This window comes from Prinia subflava, chromosome 2 (assembly GCF_021018805.1).
Source record: "Prinia subflava isolate CZ2003 ecotype Zambia chromosome 2, Cam_Psub_1.2, whole genome shotgun sequence".
Lineage (NCBI taxonomy): Eukaryota > Metazoa > Chordata > Aves > Passeriformes > Cisticolidae > Prinia > Prinia subflava.
In genome coordinates this window covers 9344222-9355823 of record NC_086248.1, presented here as the reverse complement: position 1 = coordinate 9355823, position 11602 = coordinate 9344222, and the positions used below count along the sequence as shown (strand labels likewise).

Below are 11602 nucleotides of genomic sequence, written 5' to 3'. Positions count from 1 at the left end.
AATTTTTCCTGCCTGCTATTCCCTGCCTGTTCTTGGGCAAGGCATTTATTTTCTCCTCACTGCTTTTATTCACCATTTTATTCCTAATTGCACCAGGACACTGAGGGGACAAACAGGACCAGGTAGTACCTTTGGATCTGCCTTTAGCTGCTTTCAAAGGAAATATGAGCACAGCTACATTTTTGGTTTCATGGTTATTTACACTTTAACACCACACAGCACTCCTCCTCAGCTAAATGGAATCGATTCTTTGCTGTTACTGTACAACCTAGAGAACAACAGCAACAACAGTAACCTGCAGGTTAGCAAAATGTTTTATTATAGTAAAACATACCACACACAGAGGAGAACCAATGGTTATATTTTATCTGTCCCATCAAAGTAAAAAACCTTTATAATATTTCCCACTGGATTAAAAAGGACATGATAATAGAAATAATTTCATTATGAAAAATATATAATGCTTTCTATTTATTTTGTTCTATATTAGAAAGGCAAATGTTGGAATGATGATATGGCTTAAATATATTAAAATTTTCCCTCTGGGGAGCTTTGTCTTCATCTCTAGTTAGGCCACAATGGAATGAGTTCAGGAATCTCTGCATGACAGCAGGTATCAACCCACATTAGGTGTAAATTTGGTATCTTCAACCAGAGTGCCTGAGTTTGGCAAGAAGAGGGAAAGTCTTGGATACTTTTCTACAATGTTTTTTTTTCTGCATATTAAAATTTCTTCAGTATATTTTCTTCCTTTTTTTTTTCCTCTGGATAATGCCATGTTTGTCTTCCCTTGTTTTAACCATTGCATGGTAAAGAACAGATCACCATCTTATCACACAAACTCAATTTAGCTTGGTGGAATTGATCACCATGGCTGCTTCTTAAAATTTCTGGGAGAAGTGAAGGAACAGGAGAGAAAGAGTGACTCCAGAGAGCAATTCAGACTTCTTCCATTAATTCACCTACAATGAATGACCTCCTGGAGAAATCTCTCTCTCTCTCTCCACTAACTACAGTGGAAGCCCAGGAAGACTTGGCTGGAAAAAATTACCCCTTGTGAATGTGGAGTTCACAGGAGTCCTACAGCATCTAAACCTCCTAAGCACTGCAACCTCCACCTACGTCTGGAGAGTGTTCTTAGCCACCCTCAGTCATCTGCTATCCTTCCCAGGAATCAGAGATGCACAGCGTGGCCTTTGCAGGCCTAAAGTTCTCTTCCAAACTGGCATTTGTGCAGCAATTAAGGCAGCAGATTGTCAGGCTTAGCTGGGATTTCAGTGTTCCATGGAAAGACAGAGGAACTGTTCACTGTATTTAGCAGTTCCTGTTAAAAATTACCGGTATACTAGTCAGGGAGGAAAAGGCTGCTACAAAAATGCATTGGGTAAGAGGCAAATGGCCTTTCCACTGAGCTGAAAAACACTATCTAAAAATGACAGGAACAGCATCCTATCATGCCTCAGACCATTTGTTGGACATTATTCACAGTTGCCATGTGTACAACATCCTCACCATTTTCAATAACTGGCCAAAACTCTACGATGTTGATACTAAAATAGCAGTAGATAATCTGTAGTGCTTACATCCTCATCCACATTTCCTGTAAAAACCTGAAAATCCAAGGCAACATTAGATCACAGCTGCACTGTTTTGAAAACCTCACAGGGAGGTTCTGCTACTCAAACTTGCTGCTCTCTTTATCCTGGTACACAAATGAGCACTGTGACAGCAGAAACATTCGGTCCATTCTTGTCACTTGAGCTCACTGGGAGATGGGGCCAAGAAGGCATCATCATGTTATAAAAATACTTATGTTCAAAAAAGACTGGTATCCTCGTTGTTGATAGATTCATTTTCCTGGATATACTGGAGAATGTCCACTTCATTCATTGTCTGAATCCTGTCTTCCTTTTGCTTTGCCAGTGAAGGTGAATTAGTGCTCCTGGGGGAAGCTGCTGGCTTCTGAGGCAGAGGTGGTTTTGGTGGGACCTTAGGTTTTGGTTTGGCAGTAACCTTCAAGAGTTTCTCAAAATCCTCTTCAAGTCTGAAATGAAAAGAAAACATCAGTAACATCCTGAGAATTTCTGAATTGCTTTTTGTTTTGTAAGCGAATGCAATGTTTCAAAACTTTCTGCAGGAAAGGATTTATTCTGATAAATTTCTCTCTCCATAAAAATTTCCATAAGAACCATCTTTTTTATAATGTGGCCTTTCAGTTCTCACAAGTTAACTTATACAAGTTAATTTTACAGCATGTTTTCAAATGTCTAAATTAAAGGCAAGTTGTGATTACTAAAACCACCAAACTTTATTTTAGTTTGGGAAACAAATGTTTTTGATTTGTGACAGGATGCTTTGCTTCCCCATAAATTTTCATGGGAAAGTAAAATTATCCACATTTAACTCTGTTTCTGCTTCATCCCCATCACCCAAAACTGAGATTGAGCATCCCCACGCTCAATCATGAGAAACTGTAAACACTAATGGATTTAAAAATTCTGCGTTCATATTTGGTTCCACGACACTGAAGAAGTTTTTTAATCTCTGACCATATGCAACAACTCTTTCTGATGATAATTTGCTTCTGATTCCTACTGAAATAACCCAGAACACCTCAAACAGTTCAGGGTATTTTCTACATGCACTGTTTGACCTTATCAGATATGCAGCAGGCTGTGCGTGCCCAACTCTGTTCTCACATGAGCTGTTAAGGGATTTTAAGAGAGCCCTTATCACAGATTATCTTGTGACTCCAATAACTGTGTGCCTTTGGAAAGTCAAAATATGGAGTAAAGAAAAAGAAGGATGCTCTCCAGCAGCTCCACTCACTGGAACAGCATATGGTACTGGAGTCTAAGGAAGACACCTTTTTAGCTTCTTCTCCATTACCTGTAGTAGGCAGTCCCCAGAGCATGAATAAATCATTTCATGTCATGTATTTTTTGGTTTTTCCTCTCCTCTGCCTTTTGTAGTTAGAATCATGGGATCATTGAATATCCTGAACTGGAAAGGACCCATCAGGATCATGAAGTTCAACTCCTGGCCCTGCACAGGACACCCCAAGAGTCACACCAAGTGCCTGAGAGCGTTGGCAAACGCTTCTTGAGCTCTCTCGGACTGGTGCTGTGACCACTGCCCTGGGGAGCTGTTCCAGTGCCCAGCCACCCTCTGGGTGAAAAACCTTTTCCTAATATCCAGTTTATAACTTCCTCACTGGCAGGAAATGTGGCATCTTGGGGGGCTACCCAGACCCCTGTGAAACCCCTGGGATAATTTCTGTTTCCTAGATGTGACAGTGATTCCTCCATTTCTCTCTTTGTTCATCAGTTGCCTAAGGAGAGGTACTGTAAATGTCTCTACCACGACAGTACAACTCGTGGGGCTTTCTGCAGACAGTTAAAAGTTAAGCTGAGCTCTTCCATAATTTGGGAAGCAACTGATGAGGCAACTGTCCAGGACGACTAGGAACATGATGAAAGAACCAGCATCTCTGAGACATTCCTCCATCCCCAGTGAATATTGTTTGAATGTTAAAGCCATAGGTATTTCAAGAGCTACAGCCCCCTCAAGCTGAGGATCCCACTATTACTAAGAAAAACTGCATGATTTCAAGGGGTTTTTGTGTTCACCCTCATTAAAACCTGTGAGGAACTCACAATGGTACTGCCCAGCCTGAGACAAACTACACCCACCATGAACCAGCCATGAAGTCAGTAAGGATTAGCCTAAATTTTCTGGTGTAGAGACATTCCGAACTCTTTAAGATAAAATCATTCCTGAAGTCAGACAGATCTTCTTGTGACTCCCAAGTGACTCTGTCACTTTTTAACCAAGGCTGCTCTTGTAAAATAATGACATGAACATTGATATCTAAAACTAGGGAACTCCTGAACCAACTGATGGACAGAGCCATTCACTGCCTCAGAGTTCTGCACCTTGAACTCTACCTGTGGTATGCCAACAGGCAGAGTCTTAACTTTTATCCTCTAAGTAAATCTGGAGATTATATTCTCTTATTTAGATAAGATTTCTGATGTCTTTTATTTTCCATTATTCTTACTGGGTCACATATCCTACTTAACTTACAAAACAAACTCAATGTATTTCTGAATTCCTCATCTACAAAGAAATTAATTTCATTTAAGCCCAAGCCTTTCGTTTGTTGCAAACTCTGATATCCAAGAGGTATCACACCTGTGATCACATTGCCAAGACATGTTCTTGTTCTCTTTGCTGGGTAATAAACAAAACTTGTTAGGGCTGGTATTTCTGAAGCCTCCCTTCTTGGCATAAACAAATAGTTAATGAATCAGTGTCCATGCCACGCTTTGGTCTTAAGTAACAGAATACATAATAAGCAGAGGAACAATACACAAAATACATGGAGACCATATGAAGGGAGCAGGATTTTGAACTAGGTGCACTATCCAGAAAGGACAGCAGTAAATCCAGCTCACTAACCTGGTATGACAGTACAGCTTCCTGAATTCTCTGCTCCAGTTTCTATGCTAATCACGGCAACAAAACCACTCAGCACAACCAAAAAAACATCCCCAAAAGATCCAGTCCAGTAGGCTGTGGGGGTCTTTAGGGGGTGGGGATTTGTTGTTGTTTTTAAGCCAGAGATTCTGCAGAAGAAAGTCTGGAAGTGATGATGTAATTTCCTTTTTCTGTCCTGGATCTTTTCAAGACCTTGGCTAGACAGAAGCCTCTGAGAGAGAACACAGCAGATAATATGTGGTCTTTGTCTCAAAACCTGCTTTTCAGCTGCAGTGTTAGGCAAGCTGTTTGATCCACTGCTGTTTGATCATGTGAGACCCAACTGTCTTTGCAAAACTAAAGAGGTAAAATGCAAAATGCCTCAGGCAGAGATAGAAACAAGGACTTCTATTTCTTGAAAGCAAATGAATTGTTACAGTGCATAACTACCACCATATTTAACTCCAGGCCAGGAGAAGGAAGAAAAAAAAATCAAGCAACTATTCTGAAACAAGATTAAAGGAAGAACCTTCCCACCCCATCTTTTTACAGACTATCAGGCACAGAATCCATGTAATTAATCATTCTTTAATTAGTCTCTTTCTTTTTTTGTAAAAGAAGAGCAGCTCCACAATGTTTAAAATTCCTGCCATATTGTTGTGCTGATTCACAGACTCTATTGGTGGAAATTCTCTCTGACACAGAAAGCAATCAAAGCCCTTACTGAAAAAGGCTCATGTCACAAAGCCCTTCATGACTGCTGGCATGTGGACTTCCAGACTGTAAACTAATTCTGACTCGGAGACAGATGCAGCTGCCACAAGAACATCAACATTTTAAATGCCATTTCTCTGGTCTTTGTCCCTTCTCTCTGGACCAGATCTTTTGGAACAGGAATGACTGTCTACATGTACAGCATGATGGGGACAGTGACCTCTGCTTGCAGGAAATGTTTTAATGAGGAGAATCTGTAATGAAAGCAAGAGAAAAGGACTCCCATAATTTGCTTAAGTATCCAAAAGGCTCATGCTTGAAGCTCAGTTGTGAAACTAACTGCAGTTCTTGCAGAACAGACTTTCATCTTTTGCTATTTTATTATCTTCATTTTGTCTGGTGTTAATTCCAAGTATGAGAGATACCTTAGTGAAGCCCTGGGGAGTGCTGTAACATCACATCTACAACTTGGGAAAAGACTTGTGCCCAAAAATAGGTACAAGACTTCAAAGTTGCTGTTACACATCTGCTGTGGTCAAGAGAGACAGTGTGATGTCCAGCAAGGGAAAGATACAGGCTAGAGTTAACCCCAGGAATGCCAAGCACTGGGGGCCATGAAGGAGGTCTCTCTCCCCCTGCTTCAGCTTTCCCCTGCAATCCATTACAGGTAAATTCACAGTAGTATTTTAACCAGGGCCAAGAAATATGTCTGGACACTGGAATGTGACAGTCTGTATTGTTTACATGGTACAAGAACCACTGGCATGGCTTTGGTCTGGCAGAGATTAGCTCTCCTCTAAAAATCTCTCCAGCACAACTCGAAGCTGGCATGGGACAGGGACCATTCCCTGGAGGCAGCTGCACACAGTCCCTTGTTCTGCAGCAGCAGAGTCCAGCAGCATGGGTGCAGCATGGGTGCAGCCCAGTGGTGCCGCCTGGCCAAGTGCCTGGGAACAGGCTCATTAGTGCAGGTAAGTCCCACAAGAAGCCCTCTGAGGAAATCAGCCTGCTGGTTACATCACTCATCTAGGAAATGAGAAAAGTCAGTTTTTCCAGTCTGAAAAAGTTCAAACCTCTCTCCTGCCTCTCCAGGAAGTTCCCAAATCACCAGCCAAAGGCACAGCTGGGGCAGGGGAGAGCAGGCAGCTTTGCCCCTTGAGCTGATGATGTCTGTCAAAAATGCAAACAACTTGGGGCGAGATGGTTGAAATCTGGTGGGTCTCAAGCCCAGCAAAAGCATTTCTTGCTACACTAGGACTCCACCTCTGTACATTATTCTACACAACCTGTACATGTTCCTAGGCGTGGGGCAAGGATTAATGTTTCTGAAAACTGGAACTTTTGTCTCCTTGGCAAGTTTACTTTATAGCTTTTCTAATGCTTGTAAGTAGCATCCTGATACATCACAGGAATGAAATAAATAAATTCTTGAAAACCATCACAAAAGAATTTGTTTTTCTGTAACCTACTGCAGCCAAATCAAGGACCTTTTCCCATAGTTCTGCCATAGCAAGCAAGAGAAACTGTCCTGGAGTGGTCAGGAAATTCCTGACTCAGTTATTGCAACCTTCTCTTCTACCTGTACATTGCCCAAATAACTCTCTCCCCAAAGGATCTACATCTAAACTCTCTGGAGTTTCTCAAAGCTTTTTTCCAACTATAGTCTTGTTCTCATACTCAGGACAGTGAGCATTGGTGCTGGAAATGCTGCTCCACACAACTCCTGGATAGGTTGAAGATGTGTTACTCTCTGAATTAAGCATCAGCTAATGCCTGCTGGAAGAAGGACACACAAACTTTTTCCTTGGCAGACCTGAAGCTGACAAACCTGCTCAAGAAGCTCTATGGACTGAATGGTGTCTGGAGTGCAGTTTCACAAATAGCCACAGCCTTAAAAAGCATAATGCTCCTGGAAAGGTTTATCAGTGTTACCCTAAGAAGGAACACACCAGATCTGCAGTCACAGGGCAGCAGAACTGGGACCCTGCCAGTGACACTTTTTTTCAGCACTGGAAAAAGACAAATGTTGTGCTAACAGCTGCTTCCTTCCATCTCAGCTCCCTACTCATTATCAAAGGTGAACCTAATTAAATCTCTTCTAAAAGGCTGCTCAGACAGCTGTGATAATTATTTCAGGCTAGGATGTGTGATAATTTATGTAATTCTGTGGGCACACAGAGCTGCTGCAACATTCACAGGATCAATTCCAGCATTTGATTTCCACAAAAAACCTGATCCATCACACCAGGCAGGCATGAATGAGATTCATGAGGCAGAAGAGTGTATGCCTGCAGGGCTATGGTCTCACTGCATCATGGAGACACGGTGGGACAGGTCCTGGGACTGGGGTGCTGGAATGGAAGGATACAGCTCTTCAGGAAGGAGACAGGCAGGGCATGTGAGGAGGGACTGTCAATGCCAATCACCAGCTGGAGGGCACAGAGCTCAGCCATGAGCCTCAGACGAGGAGCCAGCCTAGAACTCAGGGGTCAGGATTAAAGGGAAGGCAGGGACAGGTGACATGATAGTGGGGGTCTGCTACAGGCCCCCTGAGCAGGAAGAGTGAGTGGATAAGGTACTCTACACACAGGAGCAGCTTCACATTCACAAACCTTGGTCCTCACAGAGGACTTCAACCACCCCAACATCTGTTGGAATGACAGCCAGCAGGGCTTAAGCAATCCAGGGGGTTCCTTGAATGCATTGAGGCCAATTTACTTCTCCAAGTAACAAAGGAGCCAACAGGGAGAGATGCTGTGCTGGACCTCGTTCTCACCAACGAGGATGAGCTGGTGGGGAATGTGAAGCTCAAGGGCAGCTGGGCTGCAGTGACCATGGAATGGAGGAGTTTGAGTCTCTCGTGGCAGTGAAGTGGGTGCTCAGCAAACCCAGTACCCTGGATTTCAGCAGAGCAGACTTTGGCCTCTTCAGAAATCTGCTTTGCAGAGTCCCATGGGATAGAGCCCATGAAATCTCCCATTCCACTTACAATGCAATTGGTTCTTCTCAGCGCTCAGCACTTGTTAATGTAAAGTTGGTGATTCTATTTAAAACAGTAATTCTCATTTCATATGAGCAAGTATCCACAGAGAGCATAGTCTTCAGTTTGCAATGAGAACGTTTATCAGATTCTCTTCTCCCTCATGTTGTGACAAGCACAGCCCACGCACATTTTGCAGACTCATTTGTCTCCTTAACAGCCTCTGTCTCATGACTTACAGCCACTGCTGAGGATTCACTGCTGTGCTGACACTGCTGCGGTGCTACTGCTGCCACAACCACTCACCAAAAAGATCACAAAGGATTTGGTAGCTCTTGTGCTCTGCTCTGAACATTATCTTCTTCCCATCCTCCTTTGGAAGAAGATTCTGCCCTCCTCTGCCTTAGGCAGCTCTCTTCTAACTCTGCCCATGATTCATAGTGAGTCAGACACTTCTCAGATCTACCACACACATGTGAGCAGACCCTGAGGTACATGTGAACGTTCACTACACCAGTGGAGATCTCCCACATCTGCATTATTCAGCTACTCCACTGGAGTGCAGTGAACACATCCAGGTTCCTGGACTTATCACAGACCTGCTGGTGCATCAGAGCTCAGGACAGTCCTAGATCTTAATAAAATGTGTCCAGGTAAACTTTTGGTGTAACTGTGTCCAAGAGACCAAGATGTTTCCATTTCCATTTCTAGTAGCATATCCAGTTCTAGCCTGCTAAAGGGATGGGTTGTCTGTCACAGCTCCTACTCTGATCTGAGAACTGGGGAGAGATTTCCTCAGTCCTTCTGGGAAAGCTGAGTAATTGTCAAAACATACAGGGCAAAGGCCAGACTTATTCTTAGGCCTCAAAATAAGCTCAAGCTCTCATGCCAGGGAGATCGCAGAGTTCAGCTTATGTTGAACATTTTCTCACCACAAAGGGTCACTGCCTGGAAAAGAGACTGTGGTATTGCCCTGCAGGAACATTCAACACCGGTTTGGTGGGAAGGGAAGGTGGGAGAGGATTCCAGTGCTGCCTCTACATTTATGAGACCTGACTGTTCTGCTAAGGCTTCCAGCTGAACAGAAAATAAAGTGCCCTACCACTGGAGAAAGTTCAGATATGGGATCTCAGGTGACTGCAGTGAATTTGCATAGAGGGGAGGTGAAGTGCTGCATTAGGTTAAAAGAGCACTGCCACTCCTCCTCCCCTCTTGGACAGCAGCTTCTCCTTTACTCCCAATGCCTTGCATTGAGTTCATCAGCCCTCTAGGACGTGCAGGTAACACCATGAACTGGGTTTACCAGGGGAATTTCAGAGGGTGTTAGGCACCTGAACAGATCAACAGATCCTGACCTATCTGTCTATACCTCTTTCACAGCCAGGAGTTGCCTCTGGATTCCCACAGCAACTTTCCCACTGGACCAGTGGCATGATTTGCTGCTTCATTACATGTATTAATTTCCAGTTGGATCTTGATGACTTATCAACTATTGCAAACATTGAGAAAAATCAGGAATTAAGGAAAACTACTGGAATTTAGAAGAAATGAAATCTTTTTCCATGGGTTCCCATAACCACCTGGCTGTGCTGCTGTTGTTGATGATCCCAAACTGGTCTGAAAGCATGTTCTACTGGTCTCAGAGCAGACCTCAAAGACCTTTCTCTAAACATATATAACCCAAAAGACATTAATATGACAGATGGAGAAGTTCTCTCTAGTGGATAAAAATGCAAGGACTGCACTGGAACAAGCCCTTCTCCTCTAGTCATATGAACAGCCTGGATGAAGCACTGTATGCTGAGATCACTAGCAGACTAGAAAATATTGCAAGCACACGTGTGTTTGCTCCCAGTACACCTGAGCATGAAATCAGGTCATGTCCTGCACAAAAAGCTTCTATAAACATCAGGTGGGCTGTCAGGGTATAATGCAAGATGGCATCCAGCCCAATTTAATCTTTATTTAAAATAACCCAGGTATTACTGATAAGAGAGCCAGCACGTTTCCATGTGTAGAAAGCAACAGCTGCAAAATTACCTGATTCAGGAGAGGTTTGAAACCACACACAGGGTCCCTCTCCTGGGTTTAGTACCGGCTGTGGAAATCATACATCCTAACAGGAGCTGGTTGACACAAATTAGCACTGGAAGAAGGCTGGCCTCATCATTCAGATGCCAGCTTGAGACCCAGAAGGAATGAATTTGACTCATTACTGCAGCACAGATTCCCTGTGTCTCTCCAAGCATTGGCTGTTCCCTGCTTGATCTCTTGAGGATTATCTGTGAGGGTGAACCAGCCCTGTGAGAGAGATGTCAGGGGTAAATGCATTATGTGCTGATGTGTTCCAGTGCTCTCTATCAAGGGAGAAGCAATATATTACACCCTCCTGCAACTCTGAGCTTCAGCCCTCCTTCCCACTGGATTAAAAATTAAATGCAGGGTGATAAAGAGTCCTTTATGGCTGCAGAGGTATGCACAGGATCCCTCCTGGAAGTATGCATGGAAGTCTGTGAGCCATCAGCATGAAAATGTGATCTCCTGTGGCAGGAGCCCCTGATTTCACATCCCTGAAGCTGAACTGCTCTTTATCTCTGGGCTTTATTCCCCACTTTTCACAGTGGAGGTCGGGTTCCCTGTGGATTGTTTGCAGAAAGCAAAAGTGTCATGTTAGAAAACAAGAACAAGATAGCACACCTTGAGCCTTCAAGACCCTTCCTTTGGAGTCACAGAATAATTCCTTGCACCCCACCTTTCTTAAAGGGTCTTCCTAATTTCCTATCTAACATGTTTGATGTCCAAGCTCCATGACACACATCTTACATTTTACTTGTCAACATGAGTATTGATTCACAGTTTGTGTTCTGAGTATTTAAGCTTTGTCCACAAATTCATCTCTTTCAAGATCTAAATGACATCTCAGACCACCTTCATCCCACATGACAGATTTGAGATGAGTACCTCAGCAGTTCCTCAGTGTCTTCCTCAGGATCCTTGCTCAGCACATAATTGCCTTGCTCACAGGCAGCTGGCAGCAGCAGTGAGTCACCCAATCTCACCACCCCACCGAGGTCTGGGTCTTCAAATAACTTCAGATCTAGAAAGGAGAATCAGAAGCTGCTGTATTTAAATCATGCTATGTAACACAATGCCTCCACTAACTAGTAAATCTGACTAGTTTGGTTGAAAAAACAGATAATGTAGACAATTCTTTTTTTTCCAAAGACTTCCAAGTTCACAAAGTGCAGTGATACTCTGCTCTCTAAGGACTTGGTAAATCTGTTTTCTCCTGGCACTCAAAAGTAGGTCACATTACTCTTGTTAGTGTGGTCTGAGTGACTGTGGGACAGCCAGCTCCCACAGACCTTAATATCCCAGTTCAAAATGTTTACAGAAGACAGCTGTGGGAGCTACAGGTTTCATTTGTTC

The 11602-nt window shown here is 43.3% G+C and overlaps 1 protein-coding gene across 2 annotated transcripts in view; it reads right to left on the bottom strand.

Moving 5' to 3' along the window:
• Window positions 1–296: 296 nt before the first annotated feature.
• HS1BP3 (HCLS1 binding protein 3) overlaps window positions 297–11602 on the bottom strand; it is a 57216-nt gene continuing 45910 nt past the window's right edge. For both annotated transcript variants that reach the window (XM_063424360.1, XM_063424368.1), the window contains exons 6-7: window positions 11135–11270; window positions 297–2044 (exon numbers count right to left, since the gene is read on the bottom strand). In XM_063424360.1, the coding sequence (XP_063280430.1) occupies window positions 1816–2044; window positions 11135–11270 (365 nt within the window). In that variant the 3' untranslated portion in view covers window positions 297–1815. The remainder of the gene's footprint in view (window positions 2045–11134; window positions 11271–11602) is intronic.